The 24,949-nt window shown below is 44.5% G+C and overlaps 2 protein-coding genes and 1 long non-coding RNA gene across 4 annotated transcripts in view; 1 reads left to right on the top strand and 2 right to left on the bottom strand.

Annotated features, from left to right (window-relative positions):
• Window positions 1-1,590: 1,590 nt before the first annotated feature.
• LOC145413704 (uncharacterized) lies at window positions 1,591-7,895 on the bottom strand. Of its 2 annotated transcripts, none has more exons than XR_013899761.1 (5): window positions 7,783-7,895; window positions 5,277-5,498; window positions 4,554-4,821; window positions 3,253-3,370; window positions 1,591-1,890 (listed from the first exon to the last, which is right to left on the bottom strand). It is a non-coding gene; the product is annotated as an uncharacterized LOC145413704 (long non-coding RNA). The 2 variants fall into 2 exon arrangements; XR_013899762.1 differs by lacking the exon at window positions 7,783-7,895 and adding an exon at window positions 7,688-7,748.
• A 3,009-nt stretch (window positions 7,896-10,904) lies between these two features.
• On the bottom strand, window positions 10,905-22,180 carry LOC145413748 (myosin regulatory light chain 2-like). The gene is made up of 4 exons (XM_080283408.1): window positions 22,097-22,180; window positions 15,199-15,474; window positions 14,095-14,288; window positions 10,905-12,189 (listed from the first exon to the last, which is right to left on the bottom strand). Exons 1-4 carry the CDS (start codon window positions 22,097-22,099, stop codon window positions 12,030-12,032), a joined length of 633 nt encoding a protein of 210 aa, XP_080139534.1. The 5' UTR covers window positions 22,100-22,180; the 3' UTR covers window positions 10,905-12,029.
• Window positions 21,387-24,949, top strand: part of LOC145413747 (uncharacterized) — a 48,766-nt gene continuing 45,203 nt past the window's right edge. Inside the window, exon 1 of the mRNA XM_080283407.1 lies at window positions 21,387-21,434. The gene's annotated coding sequence lies outside the window, so the exon portion shown is untranslated. The remainder of the gene's footprint in view (window positions 21,435-24,949) is intronic.

Raw genomic sequence — 24,949 nt, 5'->3', positions numbered from 1 at the left:
CCTGTGTCTACTTCGTTACTTGTATTTGTAGTAGATAAAACTTCAGTTCAGAGTACAAAATATTGCTAAAAATACAAGAGCATTATCAGTTTTTAACCTGGTAGATATCCATGTAATTCTTGCTTCCTCCAGAGAATATTACTCAACTTAGAAGAAAACTCGCACTGAAAGGGTTAAAAAAAAAATTGTCCCTAACCCCTTCAGCTCAAAAATTCTCCTTGTTGAATAAATAATCAGGAAATAGCAAGGATAGGATGAACTACACGTCATCGTGTTGAAAGGGTTATGATAATTGTCTATTGAAGTGATAACGACTCCATTTCTAAGCAGGTCAGATGAAGGAAGTTTGGTTGACTTTTAATAAATAAATAAATAAAACAAACAGATAAATAGATAGAGCTTAACTACTCCACCTCTGTTATGTACAGTTGACATCAAAAGCCATGTCACCTCTCCTCCTTCACCCTCCATGGGGTTTGGAAATCAGTCTCTTGATTATACAGCTACTGACACTAATTATTTGGCCATAGATCGGTGTCATCTGTGTTATTTTGCTTCGGATTCAAGAGACTAATTTCCAAAGACCGTAGAGACTGTAGGGAGAAAAACAGGAGAGATAATGACAGGACATAAGTTGGCAGTAGTAAAGTACGGCTAAAGGTCGCCGGCATTCCTCCGCCAATATTGTATCTTGCATTCCAAATTTCTCATTCCACCCCAAACAACAGAGCATTCTTCCATCTCACACCACAGTCACCTGCCAACGTTATATTGCCATCCACGTAACTCGTACCACCTAAAACAACGAAGCATTCTTCCATCTCGCACCACAATCCTCTTCCAGAGGTATATTGCCTTCCACATCACTCATTCTTCCCTAAATGAGAGTAAATCTTCCTTTCCACCCTTTGTTTGTGTGCATCATATTATCTCTGTCACATATAAATAACACAGTCGAGGGAGAAATGTCTACGAACTTGTACTCATGGCTGCACTTCATTGTATTTCTCTGATGCTGTTACCAGACGCCATTATTCAGCTTAAGGAGAGCGCTGTAGTAGTGAAGGGTTAATGAAGCTTGTATCTAAACCCTCCATTTCGAAAAATCTCGTCTAAGCTAAATAAAATCGTCAGGAGATGAATTTTCTAGGGACAGAGTGAATGAGCCAAATGTGGTGACGTGTCTTTCCTGTTATTCTTTGCATCTCCAGAGTTTTGATTTTCGGGGGGTTTGATGGTGTGTTCTCGCCTTCATTAACCTTTTCACTACTAAAGGTTCTTCCAAGCTTGAATAAAATCGTCTGGTGGTAGTTTGAGTAATAATAATAATAATAATAATAATAAAGTATCCTAGTAGTCAAGGCTTCAATCCCTTCTCCCCGATGCCGTGTTTTTGTTGCTATGCTCTGGGTGCCATGGGAGGTATCGTAGCAGCTCTTCCTCTGCGATTTATTTAGCATATTACACCTGAACATTCATTTTGGCATATTTATATCGTTTTAATGTCGACGTAGTTTGCATCAGTAATGTACAGGAGGAAATTGAAACATAATTTGCAAAATAAATCGCCGAGGAGGAAGTGTTATAAAATCTCCAGAAGTCGCTAAGTATGAAATAGTGGTTCAGACGTACCAAAGGAATATATAAAAGCCTTTTTGATTTCCGTGTAAATTATAATGACTTCCGGTTAATACTATAAGAACTGCTTGACTGGTCTACATACACATTAAGTAAAAAAATTAACCTATAGATCAAATAAAAACGAGGGTTCAAGGACACATCACAGAACACAGTAGTGAAATATAAAACAGCATTTGCGTCATCCGCGTTGAAGGTTCAGAGTCGTAGCTCCACGTTGCGAAGTCTGGCTTGTCTGCTAAGGAACCACCGCTGTCGGGAGAAAGGTGTTTTATTAGCAAGGCACTTTTTTAAATACGAAAATAGCTTGAGCTTTCTTTGCTAGTTCTTATATTAAAATGGATATCCTTAGTATAATGACAATGTGTTCAAAATTGTTTATCTGTTGATTTAACGGCAACAGTGACCTCACTGCACCATTGCACCAAAGCCTTACTACCTTCTCGCAGCGGTACAAGACCTTTAACTAAGATCCTTTCATCAGTCTTTCTTTTAACATGTTACCTCAACGGATTATCAACTAAAATATTACAGCTTTACAACTGGAACAATTCCTTTCCACTCTCAATGAAATGGATACATATGTAATAATATTTCTGTCAGGATTTCAGTCTGTTAGTGAAGTTTGCATTATGGCATGATTAACTTAATCGTTCACATCTAATTGACTCCCGTAGTGTTTTCCTCGTATAACACAGATACCACTTGTAGATCCTTCATCCATGTATACACTTACTAAGCAAATACATGCATACAAAATTTTGCATGTTTAGTAGTAAGATCTGATTTTACTTGTCCACTTGTCTGGATGCTGGTAATATGACAGGTTTGCCATGGAGCTGTTCAGGGGATAGTTGTCAGACTAAACCTGCACGATATCACACAGGTGGATAGTGCTTTGTTAATTATGTAATGATTTTCAGAGAATCCCAAAAAATACATCTACTCCACACACCCGCACCCGCAGGGAACATCGAACCTCACAGATCTTACACCTTAACGCGTGAACTCCTGCATATGTCCGTACAAGTCCATGGCTCTCTAACACGCCCACGACTATCTTACATGTCCATAACTCACACGTACACAGTGCACGTACACAGCTGTCACACTTACACAATTCACACACCCACAGCCTGCACTTTCACAGCTCTCACACGTCTAAATACACGTATTCAACTCTCACACGTCCACAAATTCAGGCACACCCACATCTACACCCATAACCTCTCCCCCACCCACACCTGCACCCATAGCCTCCCCCCACCCCACACCCATAGCCTCTCCCCTACTCCTATTCCTACACTTGACCTCATCCCCGCCCTCAAATCTACCCTCATTCCTTTACCTTCATACGCACACCATCATCCCCACGCCCAGGTCTACACTCATACTCCCCACACTTACCCACATCTACACGCACATACCCACACCCGATCACTTACACCCACCCACACCCACATCAAAACCTCCACACGCTCAACCTCAACCCCACACCCACACCACACCATTATTCCCACGCCCACACATGCTCATTAACTCTCCTCAGCCCTCAGACACACACCCATAAATTCTCCCACACACCCATAAATTCTCCCCCACACCCACACCCACCCTTCGTCTCTCCTGCACCTCCCGCTGCATGTGTAGGTGATATCTCAGGTCTCGTATTTGGTCCTCCAGTTCCTCGTTACGGAGCTGTAGGTTGTTGTTCTGCGACTGTACACGATTCCTGAGGGGTAGGCAGAGGTTAGGCAGAGGTATGGATTAGGTAGAGACTGGGAAGTAAAATTGGGAGATAGGCACAGAGACTGGTAGGTAGGTAGAGAGACTGGTAGGTAGACACACATTGGTAGATAGAGATAGACTGATAGATAGTCAGAGAGGTAAGCAGTCATTAAGGTAGAGACTGGAACAAAGAGAGAAGGATAGATGTGAAGAGGTTTGGTGAGATGAGTGGGCTTGTACGGTATATAGCGAAAAGGATGAATGGATGGATGGATGGATTAATGGATGGACTTAAACGGACACGGTGAAAGGGATGGATTTAAGGAGAACAACGTAAATTGGAAGAAAGTTGGTGTTGAGACAAGCAGGAGGAGACAACGATGAAATGGATGAGAAGGAGACTGAAAAAGACAGAGACTGGAGATAATGAAGTATTGGAGGTCAGCAGGAAGACACAGGTGAGACATACAGACAAACATACTGTACAGTAAAATGACATTGCAATGAAATATAGTAAGGGGGAAGATATATGCCAACAAAATACGAGTAAATCAGATAACACCCATGCAGGAAGAGATAGTGAATAATAGGAGGGATGGAAGGAGAAGGGTGGAAACAGTACTTATATTTGAGTACAAAAAAGAAGCCCAAGGCTGACAGACCGCAAAAACAAAAGGAGGGAAATAATCTAATCGCGTTTTTCTTAGCAGAGGACCATAATAGTTTATAGGAATGTATGAAAATAATTATGACACCTAGAAAATAAATCTTGACGACATTGAGACTCTTGTTTGCGGGCGCTACTTATAAAGAAAATTCTATATTCATACAAGACAATAATAGAGTGGCTTTTCAGGGTCAGTGAAGTGCTCTAAAAGTGGAATTTCGATTGAAACTTACAAATCCAAGCATTCTGTGTAGACTTCATTAACGTTACGACAAAGAGGTGATACTGATTCTATGTCTCATCAGTGTTGGTGGCGTCTAGGCATCTCTTCCTCTGCCATATATTTAGCTTATTACACCTTATCAGTGTCTTTCATGTAATATCTTTAATGCCTGCCTAATTTGCATCAGAAACAAGTAAGACGAATTAAGGTGATGAAGACGGAATAAACAGCTGAGGAAGAGGGACTACGGTCTCCTAATCCAACCTGGTTCAGCGTCACCCAGGACCCAGTACTCACAGACGCTGCTGCTCCGCCTCCACCAGCAGCTCCACCACGGGGGACAAGCACGTAGGCATCTTGGTCTGGCTCCTCTCCTCTCCCCTCATAAACCTCCACCTCCTAGTCCTCTCTTTGGCCTCCCTCCTTCCTTCCCCTGTTGCTTCCCTTGTCTCTCCTTCCTTCCTTTACCTCCCGATGCCTCTTCTTTACACCTCCCTCACCTTCACCTGTCGTCTCCCTTCTCCTTCACCTCTCCCCTCTGCCTGTGCCGCCGCCTGCTGCCACTCTGAAAGCGTCACAGTGTGTTAGGCGAGGGATGGGTGATGAGCGATGTCAGTGTTCCTGCTGCTAATAATAACGTAGGATTCTGCGTGTGGAAATAGATACTCCCTGTGAGGTTTGTTTGCGTGCGTGTCTTAATAATCACAAAGCACAGTCAGCGCACTAACAAAAACAACGTGACACACACCACAGATGTACCACAAGCATACACACAAACTAAATCACACTATACGCACATGCACGCACACACTTATGCTAACAACAACAGCACACCCAAGCATACCGTGTACACACACACACACACACACACACACACACACACACACACACACACACACACACACACACACACACACACACACACACACACACACACACACACACACACACACACACACACACACACACACACACACACAACTCTTTACTTTTCACATTCCCTGGCGAGAATGAGCCTACCTATCCAAGAGAGGATGACGGGTGATGTGAAGTGTGTGGCTGATATGGCTGTTGCTGTTCTCTCACTACTCTGCCCTGGGTACTCTCCACCACTTCCCGAATCTCCTAAATGAGGCCTGGTTGCGTGGTGTCACAGCCGGGAAGTGCAGAGTGAGAAATATGTAATGCAGTCAGTAGTGTCTTGCTGTAGTCTTTAGCAGTCACTCCTGTATTGCGCGTTTTCTGTAACAAAATCGCGTATTAATAACAGAATTTTCATTTATTTAATCGTTAAGCTACTCGTACTTATTCTTAGCCAACGTTTTAATAGTGTTAGCCTTTTTTTAACAGTTCCTTAGTTTCTCTTCAGCACAGTTAAAAAATGTTGTCTAACGTTGCGTGAAATTAGATGCAAAGTAGAGAATAAGAAACTGCTTAGAAGAGATTATGTGGGTAAAATGTAGCGGGGGAGACGAAGAATGAGGTGGAGGATGGAGTGGGGAGGTATATGAGATGGGAGGATGAGATGGAGAGAGGGCAACGTGATTTTGGAAGATAGAATGACATGGAAAAGATTCGTTTGTTGCCACCCCTTCAAGGATTAAGGCGTTTGGCTATGGATGGATAGATAGATAGATAGATAAATAGATATAGATGGATATTGTGGAGAAAAAGCTTTGACTTAATGCCTATAAACTGCACGGGGGTTATTGAGGCAGAGAATATGTGCTAAGTTCTCATCTAAAATACGACACGCAACAATCGAATGTATATCCAGGTCCCCAATTGTACTGCTGGGTGAAGAGGGACAAGAGGAGAACAGACTTTGGCAGAGCACCCTGGTAGGGGTAATGGGGAGAGTGGGAAAGGGGAGGAGGAAGGAAAGGGGAAGGTAAAAGGGAGGGAGGGGAAGGAGGGGAAAACAAAGGGAAGAAGGGGGAGGAGGGAAGACGAAGAGAGAGAGAGAGAGAGAGAGAGAGAGAGGGAGGGAGGAGGGGGGGTAGGGAGACTTCATGGCAACACAAATAACCCGCCACTTGAACTGTTACCAACCTGCGCATCACTTCAGCCAGACCTCTGTAACTCTTGACTATTATTATATACACCTCTTCAGTACGATGACCTCTGTTTTACATTATTCCTGCTGCTACCTGACGATTTTATCCAGCTTAGAATTTCCCATTACTTGTTAGATTGTTAGTAATGAAGACTATAACTCCTCTAATTTAGATAAGTATCTTGAGTAAATTCGTTTGGGAAGAATAGATAGAATTAATACGTCACCGTAGTGAAGGGTTTAATGCATTTCTAACTTGCTATCCATCATAAACTTTTCTCGACGTTCTGCATAGAGGAACAATGGAACAAAATAACAGTGCAGTTTCTGTCCGCAAAAAGCATGGCATGTTTTTACGGTTCATTTTGTATTTTCATGCATCTGTGGTGAATTTTAATAATGACGTCTGCCTCTCATCACAAGTCTTTCTTCTCCCCGTCAGACACATACTCGAGCACCAGCGTTATTGCGTCATTCGCCAGAAAAAAAAAAAAAAAAAAATCAGCTTCAATCACACGTTACCTTTTTCCCGTCATTTCTTACGCATCACCTCCCCTCATCCTAAACACTAATTCATTTGTACCTTCATTACCTCCGCCAAGGAGGGTATGTTTTACCCTGCATTGGTTTGTTTGTCTGTTTTTTTGTTTGTTTGTCTGTTATCAAGATTACTCAAAAAGTTATGAACGGATTTTGATGAAATTTTGTAGAAGGATGGGCCATAGTCCAAGGAAGAAATTATTAAATTTTGGGCAGGATCCGGATCCGGATCCGGAGTATCCCGCACAGTATCTCCAAAAGTTCTCAATGAATTTCAATGAAATTTTGTGGAAAGGTGGGCCATGGACCAATATATATATATATATATATATATATATATATATATATATATATATATATATATATATATATATATTTTTGGGGGGGGGATCCGGATTCGGATCCGGATTCTATATCCACGGATCCAGATCCGGATCCTTTTTAATGGCAATGGCATTGGCAGAGGTATGCGTTCTCTGAGCCCATTCTAGTTTCTCCTGTATTGCAACCACGGGACACCGTCGTTATTGCGTCATTCATCATAACGAAAACAACATAATCTTCAGTCACACCTACACACTTTCCGTCAGTCCTTCCACGTTTCACTTTCGTCTGCCCTTCGAAATAATACAGCTTCATGCATCTCCAGTATTCCTTTACGATACTTATACGGAACACCAGCGTTATTGCGTCATTCAGCACAGTAACAGTAGCGTCAGTCATACGTACTCTTTTGTCACTTTTTGCCAGTTTCACCATTGTGCAGTAATTTATCTACTCATACAGCTATCCTTCCTGACAGACATACGAAGCACAGGGTTATTGCGTCACTCACCGCCACAGCAACATCATCTTCACTCACACCTGCACTTTTTTTGCCAGTCCTTGCAATTGTAACCGCCTTTCACGTCAGCAGTAAATTGTCCACACCTTCAGCTCTCCTTCATGACGTCAAGCAGGAGTGTGTTCCACCCAGACTGCGAGATATAAAGCAGTGAGAGTGGAGTGTGTGGTTTGGTGGTGGAGTGTGCGAGGTGGTGCTGGCTTGGGTAATGTTAGCCCCTCTTGGTGGTGGTGGCTCCTCCTGACGCATTTGGCATCACTACCACCACCACCATCCCTCCCTCCTCTCGCCCCTCTCCCCCCTCATCCCTTCACACACCTTCCCCCGTGAAGGGGTAAAGTTATAAGGGGTTAGGGGAGGGCAGGACAATACAGATACAAGGAACAAACGATGAAACAGAAGATAATACAATTAGAAAATGGTATCTGTTTCAACACACCCCTCTCCCCCGTACCGTAACTATTCTTCTTGGTACACCGATTTTTCCTCTGTATTTTCAATCATATATATCTCCCTCTCTTGCAAAATTTCCTTCTCAGCGTATTGAGTCCGACTCTTCTGATCATACTTTCCTTCATTTATGTGTTCCTTCCTTAAATAAGGCCTCCTTACTTGATGTGAAAACATTAATTTCTACAAAATTCTCTGCCGGCTTCATATGACTTCTACCAATTTCCCCCTGGCTTCACACGACAACTGTTAAACCTTCTCTGCCTCTCAAGGCTAATATTTACCCTTCCTCTTCAGTTATACTCCTTCCTTGGCAGCTTTCTCTTCCTGGTGCCCTCTCTTTCATACCCTTCTCACGTGTCTCCCCCCCTTTATTTATTTTTTCTTCAAAATACCCTCCCCGTTTCGCAAGACCAATATTATCCCTCCATTATACTTGACAGTCCTAATTTCTCGTTTTTTTCTCTCTCTTTGTCAAACTCAGTATCTTCATGCACACATCTCGCTTTTTATCTCCCTGTTTATTATAATCATACAAATTGCCCTCCCTGCTTCACATAATTGATCCCCTGCTTTCCCAACAGCATTTCCCCTTCCATGGTAAGGTAGTTCTAATTTCCCACTTCAATTTGCTCTCGTTGTGGCAGCCTGCGTCTTCATGCACACACATCCATTCTCTCCGTTTTTATATTTTCCTTTCGCATCTTCCTTCCGCACCTTCTCCCTCTCCTCCGTCGCAGTCGTCTATGCTTAACCTTTGGCTTTTGTGGGTTCTCCAAGCCAAATATAATCGCTTGGCACTACCCGGAATAAAATACAGAATTAATAATATCCATCCAAAGCATTCATCCAGACAGAATTCAGCCATTTGCAGTCTTGGGTTTCACTGACCTAAAACAAAGATGCTGAAATGAGGAAATTGCAAAGTTGGTATTATTCGCAAATTGTACACTATTCTCCCATTACTTTCTTATTACCGTCGTAGTTTTCAGTGTTTTCCCTTCACACCTTCACACGTTTCTATAACCTGACTTGGCATGCTTCACTGTGTTCATCCTTGATCCCCCCATACTCGTAGTTTATGCGAGAGGTTAACAGTAGTAGTCGTAGTAGTAGTAGTAGCAGTGGTAGTAGTAGTCATAAAACCTACTGTATGTCTCTTTTCAGTTTGGTTCACAATTTACCTAAGTTTTCACAGACACACTGAACCAAACTCAAGAATCAACTCACACTTTCCTTTGTCCTCTCAGGCTCAGTAGTGTAATATCATACCCGCCTTTGTACCATCCTCCCCTGGCAACTTGTACCACGCCAAATACACCTTGACATTGAGCTGAACTTGCATTAAAGATCGAACGTTGCTTTTCAATATTAGACCACACTTAGACAATGAATAAGGACTTCTTTTCTCAATTCCTAGCGACTTCTAAACCACGTGGTAAGAGTTGGCATGAAGTGAGGGTGCTTGAACCATGGTGCATACTCCCTTGCCAAGTTTGTGGAGCCCGTACTGACCTAGTTGAGCGAGGTTCGTTGTATATACTGATGTAGTAATGTGGTGGTGGTAGGTGATGGTAACCTCTGAGATGCGGTTTCGTCCTTTTACATTTCATTTTTGTTACTACCAGATACTCTACGTAACTTAAAAGGTGCCCTGGTAATGGAGGGGTTATTGAAGACTTTATCTAACCCTTCAATTAAAGAAGAAAAAAAAAGGAAAAGAAAGAAAGAAAATATATCCTGAACTGAATAATATCATCTAGAAGTGGCAAATGCAGGTTAAAAAAAATATAACCAAATGCAAGCAGTAATGTATGGGGGATTTTAACTATAATTCTATCCTCATTGTCCTCGTAAGCAGCTGCATTGTGATAATTGACGTCAAAGGAAGTTAATACAGGTGGAACTTTATTTGTTTGTGCTGTCGCGTGTGTGGGTCAAGTTGAACAACCATTTCTGTCTTCTCAGAACACTTGATCCCTTCAGCCCGAGAATGTCAGTTACGTTTTTTTTTTTTTTTTTTTCCCTTGCTTCACCCCTGACGATATTTTCCAACTTTTGATATCCCTCGAAGTCTCTGTTGAGCTGAATAAAATCGTAAGGAGTTCTCAAGAATAAATGTAAGACGGCATCGTTATGAATTAGTGATTGCAGAGTAAACTACTATTCATATTAAACGCAGACTAAACTATTATACAAAAGGGATGTTCTGAAAGATGTTGATTTTTGTGCAGAGTAGTCCACTATTCGCTTAAGAAAGTATTTAGTCTAACCCTGAGTGCCAGGATTTCATTCATCTGAACAAAATGGTCTGGTGTTAGCGCGATTAATTTTACTGATAATGGGAAAAAGGGTCATTCGGGCTACATTTTGATGCTTTATGAATGTGGAAATTCTCTCAATTGACTAAAATATCTTCTGGTGTTTGCCTGAATAAAATACCTAAGTGTACCAACCACATTTGTTGTTGTTGTGGCCCAGGCTCATCCGAACATAGACCTGGTGGCCTGCAGGCTGTTTCCATTCTGCAGTTCATCATCCTTCTTTTGGGGGATGTGCAGGAAGCTGAGGGACGTTTGTATAACCGGGCAGTGGAACCGCCTGGTTTTATCGGTGCCACCACAGGAATGTGTCCCTCTCCGGTGCCTAAAAGACCTGTTGATGCAGTGTTATCTTACGTTTGTGTGAAAGGTTTACTTAAATGAGTTGTTACATACAGCTGATGTTTCATGCAGACAGGGAAGTATTAAAAGGCCGATTAGTGAAGTATTTTTAATGTTTATTTCCACGACAGATGCTCCCAAGTGGGTGGAGAGTCGGGTGATGTTGCCGTGGGACCCCTGAAGGAGGATAATCACCCCTTCAGGCGTCATTTCGGAGCCCTGAAGTGAGCACAAGAACACCATGCCGTCGCGTTTTATGTGAGTACAGCCTGGGCGTGGAGACACTAACAAATTTTACGGTCAGCTATTCCATTGGGTCTTTCTGTTTACTCGCCATATTCTGCCTATTCCTGCTTAGCCTTCAGCTACATCGTTCCCCAGAGTTTGGGGAATTGTGCTAAATGGTAAATATAGAATCTAAGTACACAAAAGTTCCTCTCTGCAACTGTCTTGTTTTGCACGGGATGACCGAGAGATAATGGAAGATTCTACTTTCTCCATGTCTCAAACTTTATACATAAACAAGTATCTTAGCTACATCGGGGAATAGATCACAAGTTTGTCTGTGTATCCGGAAGCTTGTGTTCTCCATCCACTTGTTTGCCTCTTACGGGTTTGTTTAAGTGTGAACCAAATCTTACTAGAGGGATGTAGTGTTTGCGTCTAATCCCCACTGAGCTGCCTCGTAAGGGCTGTACCGTATTTTCACGTTCACAGGGTACAAACGCGCGCGCAAGAACCAACTGTGTCCATGCTAAGAAGAGGAAGAGTTAAGAAGGAAGGAAGAACGGGAATGCCAAAAACAGAGAAAAAAAGGAGACATATAAAGATGGTGGGGACAATTTACACTGAAATGGTGAAGTTTGACGGGGAAAAATAGGTATTATTTGCCACATACTTATATGCACTATTGATTCCCCCACATTATTATAGTGGCTTACATAATGTTGTGTAGATTTTTAGTACACACAGCATTTTTCAACCCCACCCATTTTCGGTTCAGTCCTACCTACTGCCGATGGATGCCCCACCCATCACACCCACCCCAAATTTAATCTACACCCACTCTCAGATTTCGACCCTGCCCACCTCAAGATTTACAACATCCACACCCACGGTTTCGACCATTCACCCTCCCGAGACCACACTAAATTTTACCCCCGCCCATCCCGTCGAAGATCCAAATCCCGCCCATTCTGACTGCCGTCCCTGTGCCCCGCCTAAGCCGCAGCCTCCTCCGCAGCGCCCTTGCCCGTCAGCAGCTGGATGGCGGCGGCAGTGTCGATGAAGCCCCTGTCGTCCATCTCGAACTGGTCAAAGGCGTCATCCACCTCCTGTGCTGAGTACTTGTCACCCCAGGTCATCAGGGCGTTGCGGAAGCTGCAGGGAAAAAGGTCAGGCCAGGTCAGAAGTTATGAGAGGAAGTTAGGCCAGAAGATATAAGTGGTCAGGTTGGGACAGGTCAGAAGACAGTGAAGGTTAGGTCGTCAGATCAGAAGATACGAGAGGAGTCAGGTTAGAAGACAGGATAAAGCATTGAGAAGATGACTGAAAATAAGAAGATGAAGAAGAGATGGGACGTCATGAGGTCAGGTCAGATCAGGTCAGGGTAGCTGGGTGGAGAAAGAAGGTGGAGAAAACAATATGTAACGGGGAGGGGGTGATGGGTGACAACGATGAGGTAGTGGTAAGGGTAAGGGTAGTGATGGGGTCTCTCCGGAACTTTGCTGGGGAAAGGTCAGGTCAACTTAAGTCAGGACAGTTGAGTGAAGAGAGGAAGTACAATAGGGGGAGTAGGGAGAAAAGACAATACAGTAAGAAGAGAGGATAAGAGGAAATTGTATGGGGGACACTTTGACCTATGGCTGGATTGTTGTGCCAGGATTTGGACAGCCGCTATACACCATATGACGTCAGTTGTCTATAAGTGAATGCAGGTTTCCATCCGAGGGCCACCAAAGTCCCGCGCAGAAGAAGAGTTTTAGACCGTATTATAGGTGGCATAGGAAGCTTCGTGATATCTCATTTTTCCATATTACACCTTACTATCTCGTGAATGTTTTGCGCATCTGCTTAACATCGATATAGTATGCATCATTAAAAAACGACGTGGTTATTATAGTAATAATGTACAAAACTGTTTTCGTTACGAATTCTCCGAAGCCAGCTAGAAATACGGCCCTTAGGAGACAGGAATTTGTGATGGCCTGATGCTTAGCAGAGTCTCGGTAAAATGACAGTGCCACCTTTCTCTTACTTCAAATTACCACCTACCGAAAATAATTGTACACCTGTCCTTTCCTCTCTTTTGTGTCTTTGTCCATTCATACCTTTTCCTCTCTGTCGACTTATTCTCTTCGTTTGGGGGAGACTTCAAAATGGAAGGATTATAATATATGACATTAAAAATCTCTTCAACACCAGAGGCCTGTCCTGAGCTGAATAAAATACCCAGGTCACCCGACTGAAGGGGTTTACGTCATTCCGTATCTCAGCCCCACCCTACCCCGTCAGTCCATCCTCTCCGTTTTTATATCTTTACACTTTTTAAAATCATTCCATTTGTACTCCTGGTTTCTCTCTCCTTTCCTCTCTATCACCTCTCCCTCCCTTTTCATAGCTTTTCTACTCGTTCTTTTTTCCATTGTTATAACTGCAGAATATCTTCTTTCATGTATATTGCCCCTCGTTCCTTTTCTGCAACTTTCTTATTCTCTCTTGTCGCTTCATAACCGCACCAAATGCCTCTTTGCTTTCTGCCATGCGCCTTCCTTTCCTGTCCTCCCTACATCCCTCTCCCTTGTCCACCCACTTTTTCCACATCTGTATCTTTTCATCTCTCACCACGCCTTTTCCTTTTCCTCTGTTTCACCTTCCTCTCCCACCCTCACCATCACCTCATTTTCAGTTCCCCGTCGGTGCTCAAATCCTCTCCCTTTTCATACCTTTTCCACTCGCATCTTTCCATATGTTCGCACTTAATTCCTTTTTTCTATGACACCCCTTTCTCTCCTGTCATCCTCATCACACCATTCCATTTCTACAAGTTTTCTCTGTTATGCCTGTCTCATTCCAAACCATTTCCAGCCATTCACGACTTTCAACTATCTTGTATGTCCGGACCTGTGCCTCTCTCTCAACCTCCAAAACAAACTTTACCTCTTTTGCAGACCTCTACAATCCAAAACATTTATTACCCATTTACCCCTCTCCCTCTCCTCCCCACACCCACCCTCTCCTTTCCGCACCCTCTCCCTCCGTCCCCCACCCTCCCCCTCCACTTACGCCTCCCCGTCGATCCATCCGTTGGTGCTGAAGGCCTCGAAAGCGGCGGCCACCACATCGTCGTCGTCAGAGGTGCCTGTATTGCGCTCGGCGAACATCTGCAGCAGCATGGTGAAGTTGATGGGGTGCGGTGCGTCGCCCAGCATGTCTTCCAGCTCCCTGTCTGACACGATCTTGCCAACCTCGTCACACACCTGGCGGATGCAGATGAGGCTCAACATCGGAGGAGAGTCATGTAATGAATCACGGTTGTAAATTAGAGTGTAACCGTAAATTCAGCGGACCTAGTCATAAAGCCATATTTATTTGAAGCTTATACAGAATCCGTAACTGTAACTTTATAGGAGAATGTAAACAAAAGTATTCGGGAGAAAAAAAGGCCAAGCAAGCCAAAACGTGAAATCCCCTTCTACAGAGACGTTTCAGTCTAATTCGTCATGAAGTGCGTTACTAGGTCGATAGTTTGCATGAAGCTACTGGATACAACACCTAATGCAGATTCACAATAAATATAAGAGAAGGCAAAGACTTATATCCTTTGTGTGAATTAAGTTAATTGATAATCTCATATTTTAGCCTAAGTTTTATGGCTATAACAAAATTAGCTACCAGGTATAAAGAGTGGGGAGTGTACAGAAACAATAGTTCACGAGAGTACAGCTGCGGACAAGAATATCGTGCCACTTTTGATTCAACTAATAATGAGACTCGTTTCGTGTTCATTTTGTTTATAAAGGCTCCAGCATGTTTGGGTGCATCGGCCTTGGTCACCAATTTCCAGCTTCACGCAGCATGATCTCTAGCAGCCTCTGTTCAGTTCTTCTGTGACTTAGTCCTAGGTCTTTTTCGGTCAACCTCTTGCAGCTCTACCCTCAATGTTCACACCGCTTACCCTCCGCCCTCAACCAATTGTCATCATCCTTTCCACATATACCCAAACCACCTCAGTCCCAAACCGAACTATTACAAAATATTTTGGAAATTATGCTGAACTTCGTAGATCACATCACTGGGTTTCGAAACTTATTTCTCACCGTCTTTGTAATTTATATTAATGGGATGGATCAGTATTTATGTCCACAACTAATCATAAATGACACTAACCGCTCTGAGGTCATTCTTGCCGATGACGCCGTCCTTGTCCTTGTCCATCATCTGGAATCCCTCCTTGAACTCGGCCACCTGGACCTGCGTGAACATATCGAACACATTGGACCCGGTCTTCTTGGCGCGTCGGCCGGAGGACTTGCGCGAAGAAGGCTTGGAGGAGGCGGGGGTGGAGACGGGCGTGGGGGCGGGCGCAGGGGGTTCGGGTTCAGGCTCGGGTTCTTCCTTGGCCTTTTCTTCCTTCTTCTTCTTTCTGACCTTCTTTTCTTCCGGCTGTGGGGAGAAGAGGTCTGAATTAGTTGTATGAAGCTTTGCGTTGAAAGTAAACCCCCTGAGTAGAGGACATTTTGTATACTTAATTCCTATTGTCTTCAGATAATTAATTCTCCAGTAATTCCCATGTGTGAGTTTTTTCCTGTATGAGATAAAATACTCGTCCAAGAACCAGAATACAAGAAAAAATAACATCATCGTTCTCCAGTGTTAATCTTTGTCTTATCTCGTTTTCAAATTCGTAAAATCATATCTTGTTTTTACTAGATTCCCATTTTCCTTTGCCCTGTTTTCTTTACGTAAACACACACCCTTTCTACTAATCTAAATATTATGTCTTTTTCATTCCTGTTCTTCTTTTTCCGCTTCTTTGCCCTACCTTTCCCTTCCTTTTCCTCGCCTTTTCTTTTTTTTCCATTTATCTGTTCCTCTTATGTTCCTCCCTCCTTCCTTTCCTCATCCTCCCATCTCCTCTTTACCCGTTCCTCCTTTCATACCTCCCTCCTCCCTTTCCCCTCCCTTCCTCCTCAACTAATTTTAGCCTCGAGTTATGACGATCGCAAGCTCCTCCCTCTCCCCCACCTACACCCATACCCACACTCACACACTGGCACCTACACCCGCATTCTGCCACCCACACCCACATGTACACTTTCCCTCCCATTCAGACGACACTTGCACCCACACTCAATCATCCACCCACCCACACTCAAATCCACAGTACCCCCACTCTGCAACCTACCCACGCCCACGGACTACCATCCACCCACACCCACACTTGCTTTCCCCCCCCCACACACACACACATTCTGCCATTCACCCATACCCCTCCACCTAGCAACACCCACACTTACACCTGTACTCTTCCACACACACACCTTGCTACCAGCCAAACCCATACTGTCATCCACCATACCTACACCCACACTCCCTCACCATCCTCACCCACACCTAAAATTTACTCAGTTAATTCCACAATCACACACACATCTGTACCAATTCTCATTCCACCCACCGATACCGACACCCCTACCCACATCCACATCTTCACCCATATCACCCACCCATACCCTCATCCACACCATCACCCATATCACCCACCCACACCCACATCCTCGCCCATCCAGTCTTTTGCCTCCACACATCCATGCACACCATTTCTCAGTACTGACCCTCTGCACCTCATCGTTAACTTCCTTGTGCATGTTTTCCGTCTCACCCATTTTTATCATTACCATCCACATCCAAACTCCTGCATGGGATGGCCTTGCAGGGGCGTTTGCTTGTCTGCAGTTGATGGGTCTGCTCGGCCACACACAGAGATTACAACAGCAACAACAATTTCACATTTTGTCTTGTCCCTCCGTTGCCTTTTAAGTATAGCATTTACAGGAGCAACCATTAACTCTTTCGTTCCCATTAAATTGTGTTAGACCTTAATGACATATTGCTAAACTAACATATAATTTGCAAAAGAGGGCTGGGAATACTGCAGTCTAGCTTCATTAGTTTGGAGTCCTTCACCTGCCGCTTTCTCTCTCATATACACGACTAAATCCTTCGTTTATATTGTCTCTACTAGCGTCTAATTCCCTGGCAGTCTACAATCATCTACTGCCATGTCTTTTGGATAATCTGTTATCTCTTCGTCTCCTTCCCGTCAACATCCAGCCTTCAGTATTACTCTGTACTTGTATCAGTTCGTACAGTGTTCACTACAGGACTGGACCTTCTACTGAGAGAGAGAGAGAGAGAGAGAGAGAGAGAGAGAGAGAGAGAGAGAGAGAGAGAGAAGAGACCCAAATGTGAATCGAGTAGGGGCGTCTGGAGTACGAGCAGTGCTGATGAAAGTGGAAGTGTTGTATAATTAGAAATAATTGTGTGTGTGCCAGGATCTGTTTATGACATCGCAGTGAGCCGGCGGAGTGCGAAAATTTACGCTTATTAAAGGCCATACCACCAGCACCTGCTATTATTGTCCTCCACAGCTTTGGTTCAAACCCAGGCACGGGGCTAACTTACCTCCACTAAACCACCCATGGCTCCCTACACCATACATGATTCCAAGGCTGTACTCCTCACACATCACCCTATCCACACCCGTCTTGTAGCTCCACCTTATCCACATCCATCATCACATACTCGTATCCCTACTTATCTGCATCCTCGCATTTTACCCTCTTCCGCATGCTTTCTTACCCCTCCTCTCAGTAGCCTAGCATTCCCCTGTCTCCCCATCCTCACATATTCCTCCTTACCACACATCGCCACGTATCCCTCCTTTCCACATCCGCTTCAGCACAACTCGAGTCTTCCATCATCCTCTCACCCTTTCTTATATCCATCGCTGTTACTACCACCCACCTAGCCACGGCGTAATCTACAACCATCCTCGTAATTTAATACCCCATGCACAACCACCTTCACCCCTTCATCTGGAGGTTAGTTTTCCTTTAGCCCCTTTCATATTTAAAACCCAGTCATCATCATTGACATTCATACTCACTTGCCCATTTACGTTCATACGTTTTTTTTCTTTTTTCTTCATTTTCGCCCGTTAATACCAATCCTCAAATCATTCAAGCCACCCATCGCTTCCCACATATACACGCACACGCACAGATAAACACCCACTTTCCAGCTCCTCCAGACCAGTCTCCACACACCCACATACACTTTCTCACCCACACACACATAACATCCACCTCCAACGCATCGAAACCGCCAGCCACGACCAGCATATTCACATTAACTCTCACCCATTCATATACAGTACATCCACCTTCCAATCCATCGAAGCCAGTATCCACCCACCACCACCCATGTATCCACTCACCCATTCATACATTTACCTTCCATCTCATCCACATCAGCCACTTCCACCTACTTCATCCTCACCCAGCGTCTCCCAAGCATCCTCTGCACTCGTCATCCACTTCACCCTCTTTAATCCTCTCGCGATCGTATTTTCAGTATTTTATCCCATTAACGCCAGACGTACTTATTCAGCTGAGAGTGAGTCAGAGGAGTCAAAGGAATTCATAGTCACCATTAAGCCTCTTCTGGTGGGAATAAGTCTAGTATTTTTTATTTTAGCTAATTTGTTGGAAATCCCTAATCCCTCTCAGCTCAGTCGATGGCTTATTGTAATCAGATTGGAGGGTTGATTTGGTTATAGTTTTTTTTTTTTTTTTAACTTGGCCTCGATTTTCGTCCGTTTTTAGCTTACTTCACGTAGCTCATTGGCAGAAAAGTGCAATACTGTTGTTCTACATCCTGTCCGTAGCACTTCTTCCTGACGAGCATCATATTCTAGTGTTCATGTATTGTTGGAACTCCACATTCATGATGGAGAGATGGCAGTTTTAGGCCAACTTAAACTAAAAAGAGTATAGCAACCTTAGCGATTTATTCTGCTCATTACGTCCCAGGCTTCCCCCATATGTTGATGCAAACGATGTCGCTAATATAGAACGATATAAATAGCCTACGTGTCAAGTGGGGTTGGTGGAGGATTAGTGCCCCTCCCTGTAAAACAATTAACTCTAAGCCCTTGGCCACCCCGTTTGGGCTACATGGCGTCTGGCAATGATGATGATGATGATAAACAGCCTACTGAAGAATGTGAATGTGTAAGCTAAATAAATCGCCATGGAAGAGGTGCCACGAAGCCTCCTGTACCGCCAACAATACGACTCTTATCAGGTTACCGCCGCTCCGGAAACCGATCGTGTGCCAACGCAACACCCTGCATTTGGCCACGACGTTGCAAAAAATGACCCCAAAAGGAAGACTTGGCTGGTGCGGTGCGGAGTACAGCTGCTTGCCACTCTCCCGTCTCCCCTCACCTCCCCTCACCTCCCCTCACCTCCCCACACCTCCCCTCACCTCCTCTCTGTCATTTTAACCTTCAGCAGCTGTGTTTTTGCCGCCATATTTTCGTGGTTGTTATTTGTGGGTGCCTGGGGGTCGACCTGCCCTACTTTCACTAGATGGGCCCCGTTGTTGGCCGTGTCTTATTGGATTTGGCTCCACACTGAGTCCCTTGTTCATATAGAATTTATTTGTCTTCTGCATATGGTGTACATGCCTTTCCGCTTTTATGTGACCAGAAAAGTAAGCCGTCCTCCCCCCACCCGCTTCCGCATCCCTTTTCCACACACGGAGACACCGACAAACGTACACTCACATACATACACCCTGAATGATGTAAGTGCTGCAAGCAATTAAATTTCATAACTGACATTAAGACATGATGGCCTAGTTGGCAGACATCATAATCATTAGTCGAGTGTTGGACTCTGCACCGGGAATTCCAACTCTCTTTCCAACCCCTTCTAGGAGAGTGTGGTGGCGTACATTGCAATATAGGCAACCCCTCCCGAGTGGAGACGTCCAGTTCTGAAGTGCAAGAATATTAACTAGACAACAACAAGCTGCCATTAAGCTAGGTAAAATTTTTGGTTGAAAAAAAAAAAAAAAATTGTAAGAGCTTGGTGGAAACTGTTGCCATGGACAAGCGAAAAGACAACACTGAGCTTAGTGAAATCGTCTGACGGTAACAAGAAAATTATTGTCGTCTTCAGGTTAGCTAATTGTGGCGACTTTATTAGTATTGCTATTATTAATCTTTATTAGCCCAAATGCTGGGACGTTCAGTGTTCCGTATAGGGGCTCAGTTTTCTTTGGATGGATACCAGAGAAAATGGTGCTGTAAGCAAAAACTTATTTTGACTGGTAAGTGTACTCGGCAATGACTGTGGTGAAGTTTGTGTCGCTTTCTGGTCGTTAGGATTGAACCAAACGCAGGTATGAATTCCGCTGCAGGCAGGGGCTCTTCAAGCAGTCCGTCTCTCATCCCCTCCATAGCTGCCCTCTGCAACTTTATAAATCTCCATTCAGTCATCAGCCATCAGTGAATTACGATCCCATTAGTGTTAAGGCTGGTCGGTGGGTGCTAAGTTAGGAGCACTAGCCTTATTTATTGGAAATAATTTAAAGTGTTGCGTCGTCTATAGAGGTAGAGAATCCTACAGCACCTCTGTTAGTCATGTAACCCAAGGGTAACTTCAGCGTTGTCGAATGACGGCATGTCAGTTTTAGATTCACGGCAATGCCCACCATGCCCCCAAATGTAAAATGTCAGTGGCACGTCGTTTAAGCCACGTACAGCAGAATATGTTTATTGCTGATCAAAGAGAGTATGCACAGTTTAGGAATAAGATCATGCGTTCGTAGATGGTGCCTGTATTTGCGAAGCCGGGTGAGGTTACCAGGCATTTTTCACACATCCTGCTTAGACTTGGTTACTGCTGTGTCTCCCAGTGATGAGGCCTTAAGAAACTGGAGTGGGTCCTTTTCTTAGTTGTTCTAGTATGGAAGCCAATAAAATAGCTTTGTGTTGTATTCCAGTGATATACTTGAGGTAAGTTCCGCTTTAAACATTCGCCCAACACATTACCACTGAAAACAAGGCAGGTGATAGCGAAGAAGTAACCATATACTCACCTTTGTGGTAACTGTGTGTGAGAGGGATGTGGACGGGAGAAGGGGAGGTACGAGCCAGCACCTTCCCTAACCATCCTACTCCTTCAGCCTCCTCCTCCTCACACAGTTACCAAATGGGCGAGAGTGTGGATACCTCTTCGCTAGCACCTGCCTCATATTTAGAGATTCAAACTGCTGGGTAAGTATCTTCACTTGTAAGACACTGTTGCTATATCAGGCACAAACACACACAAGCACATCAACTTTTCTTCTTTGTCTTCTTTTTGAAAATTTCACGGAATACAAGACTATCTGGACGCCTGAGGACAGCACTCTCTTCGTTGGAACACTCATTTACCACTTAGTAATTTCAGCGTATTTTTTGTCCCTTGCAGTTACTGACGTCTCTGCCAACACTGCTGCGTGATGAGGAACTGTGGACTGGAGAGACACTGATTCTGCTCATCCGAAAGGTAAGGTAACCGTAGACTATATCTTGCTATTCATTTGTGACGCTGCTAGGCTGGAAACTCAAGAGAAATATTGAAAATCTGACATTAAAATATGTCACCGATTAGTGCAACGATTGTTTTTGTCTTCTAATATGTCCATTGGTCTTTATTTTTTCGTTGCAGTGCAGAGTGCACTATTGCCTTAGCTGACCAACTGCACTTTCTAAGGCCTCTCAAATGGCATTGTTGCAAACTCTGGCACTACGGTGAAATTAGATCGCGTGTCAGTGTTATGAATTGACGTCGAATGGCCCGGTAATGGGTAACAATTTGGGGATTTTTGATAACTGGATTTTAGGTAATTTTCTGAGTACGCAGTAATCCACAGTACTGTAATTTGATGGACAGAGTTCTGGAGAGATTTTAGTAACAGTAAGTAGTATCATGCAGATGTCTGATTTGCGGCCGATTGTGTTTTCCAGTATCTTAGTCAAGTAACCTGATTTTTAACAATTTTGGTTTTTGTAAGAGTTTGTTGGGGACTTAAGTTCTTGGCTGACAATTTCTATAAACTTCTTGATTTTTTTTGTGTCCTTTAACAATTTCCAGAGCTTACGTTCTTGGTTTACGTCTATAAACTTCTGAGAATTTTGTATTTCTGTGTGTGCGTGTGGTCTACTCACCATGGTTCCTGTCTCACTCTCACTGGCTCACTCAAATGGCTGAAGAAGCAGGGCCGCCCTCTCTGCCCCTCCATTTATACCCTCGCCCCACCCCCCTCGCCCCCTAATTTTGCCCCCTCACCCCCATCCACCCTTCACCCTACCAGTCATCCTTCTATACACACACCCTCTTTGGCCCTGAAACCTCCTCACCCTACACCCCCTCCCATTCTCCCTCCTCCTTCCCCCTTCCCTTAATCCCTTTCCCTCCTCTTCCTCCCTCCATCTCACTCTTATTCTCCACCCCCTCCTCCTGCCTCCCTCTCACTCATTCTCCACCCCCTCTTCCTCCCAAATTGAACTCCACCCTCTGCATCCCACCCATCACCCCACCCTTTCAACCTGCCTCCCATTCCTTACCTTACTTCTCCCCCCCCCACTCCTCACCATTCACGTGCCCCTCACCCACCCATTCTCCCCCCCTCTCTCTCTCTCCCTTTCTCCCCCCCTCTCTCTCCCTTTTTCCCCCCTCCCCTCTCTCACATTTTCCTCATTTCTCTCTCCATTGACACTATATCTTGTTTTTTGGTCCCATCACTTTACTTTCTAACCTTGCCCCTCTTCTCCTCATTGTCATATTCCTCTTCATTTTTCGTTCTGCATTTACTGCTTACTTCTCTTCGTCCTTCTCATTCAGTGGCATCATATTCTCTCTCATTTCCTCAATTTCTTTACACATTTAATCAACCATCAAACATTCATTGTCACTTTCTTCCATAGTATCTCTACTTCATTGTCTTCGTTTCTTTTGTTCTCTCTCCTCTCCTCTCCTTTCGTTTCGTTTCGTCTCGTCTCTTCTCGTCTGCAATCCTCTCCTCTCCCTCTCCTCTCCTCTCATCCTCTCCTCGCCTCTTTTCTGTTCTCTCCTCTCCTCTTTTCGCTTCATCTCTTCCTCTTTTCTTTCCTCCCTACCTCTCGCCCCTCCCTCACTCAATCCGCCCCTGCTTTCCCAGTGGCCTCATTCCTACCCTCTGTAACTCTCCTTCCTTCCTCCCCTCATCTCATCGCTCCCCTTATTTTTGTTTTCTTCCTCTATTCCTACAACCGTTTATTAATTTCCTCCCTTCCTCCCTCCCTCCTCATCTCCTTTCCTCCACCCTCACCTCTGTTCGTCACCCTTCATCTTTTCTTTATCCTCCACTCCTTCCATCCCTTCCACCCTCCATTCCTTCTTTTCTTTCCCACTTCTATCCTTCCCTCCCTTTCCTGCATGTACCTTCCACCCTTGAACTCTCTTTCTTTTGCCCTTCAAATTTCTCGAGTTGTATTTCCCTCTCTCTCTCAGTCACACCTTCGTTCCCGCCTGTCCCTCTTGCTGTCCACCCCCTCCCCCTTTTCCTACCACGGGTTTATGAGGGAGAGAAACAAGAGGATGGACAGTGAGAAGAGCCAGGGAGTTAAAGGGGAAATACAGTGTTAGGATATAGGTGTATGGTGTAATTTAGCTTTATTTTTCATTTTTTGTTGAGATAAGTGACATGTTCCCTCCTCCTCCTCTCCCAGTTTCTCCCCCTTTCTCCCTCACCCTCTCTCTCTCTCCCCCTTTCCTCCTTCCCTTTCTCTCTCTCCCCCTTTTCTCCCCCCTCTCTCCCTCTTTCCTCCCCTCCTCTTTCTTCCCCTTTCTCGCCCTTCTGTCTTCTCTCTATTTCTTTTTTCTCTCACTCTCCATCACCCTCCCGGCACCAGACACCTAGATGAAGGGAGAGATGAAAGGGGAGGAGGGTTTGAAGGGCCGGAGAGAGAGAGAGAGAGAGAGAGAGAGAGAGAGAGAGAGAGAGAGGGGATATGTCGTGCAGTAAGGTGATAGGGAAGGAGGTATATAGAGAAGTGAGGTGTGAAGAGGGGAGGCGAGGAAAATTGCAGGTGTTGAGTAAGGGGTGAGGAGAGGAGGGGAGAGAGGAGAGAGAACGGAGGGAGTGAAAGGGGGAAGAGGTGAAAGGGTGGGGAAAGAGATGGGGGAAGGGAGATGCAAGGGGGAAGTAGGGAAGAGGAGAGGGGAAAAGCGGGACATGGGAGGAGGAAAGGGAGGGTATGAAAGGAAACAAGACAAATGGAAGGGTGAATAAAATGACAAGAGAACAGAAAAGTTCTTGGAGGGAAGTGGGATGATGTAGACGGGAATGAAAGAGGGAGAGGGAGAATGAGGAGAGGGAATGAGAGGAGAGAATGAAGCGAAAGGTGGGAAGGGAATGAGGAGAAATGAGGGAAGAAAGTAAGTAAAAGGGCAGGAGGGGAAGGAGAGCTGAGGGGAGGAAAAGACTATGGTTGGGTAATTGAGAGAAGGAGCAGACAAAAGAAATCGAGGGGAAGAGGAGAGAAAGGGGCGAGGGAGAGAAAGCAGGAGGAAAAAGTGAAGAGAGAGATGATACAAATGAGGGTATGAGGGGAGAAGAGGGGAAAGGAAGGATGTATGACCTATATTAGAGAGGCAGAGGGAAGATATGTGTAGGAAGGTGAGACGCTGGGCAGGAGAGGGGAGCAGGGGGTGGCGAGGGTCTGAGAGGGGTTGTTGAAGTGGGAGAGGAGTTGTTGAAGGTGGTGGGGTTGTGGTTGCTTAGGGTGTGACGGGGGTTGCTGAGGTTATGAGTAAGAGGTGGCAATGGCTGTGACAAGGTTGAGGAGTCTATGAGTGGGAGTGTTAAATATGTGAGTTTATTGGGCTATTAAAAAAAAGAAAAAAAAGAAGACAGTGACGAGAATGAGACAGTGAGAATGTTGAAGACAGTGAAAGTGATTGATGGTATATACGAGTAATGGTGACGGTAATTGAGTAGAGGGAAATGGTTGGGATAATGAGAGTACGCGATAATGAAG

This window comes from Coenobita brevimanus, chromosome 97 (assembly GCF_032717465.1).
Source record: "Coenobita brevimanus isolate Jiangsu-jjx chromosome 97, ASM3271746v2, whole genome shotgun sequence".
In the NCBI taxonomy this organism is placed as follows: domain Eukaryota; kingdom Metazoa; phylum Arthropoda; class Malacostraca; order Decapoda; family Coenobitidae; genus Coenobita; species Coenobita brevimanus.
Note: the sequence above shows the minus strand (reverse complement) of the source record. Positions and strands in the feature narration are given on the sequence as shown.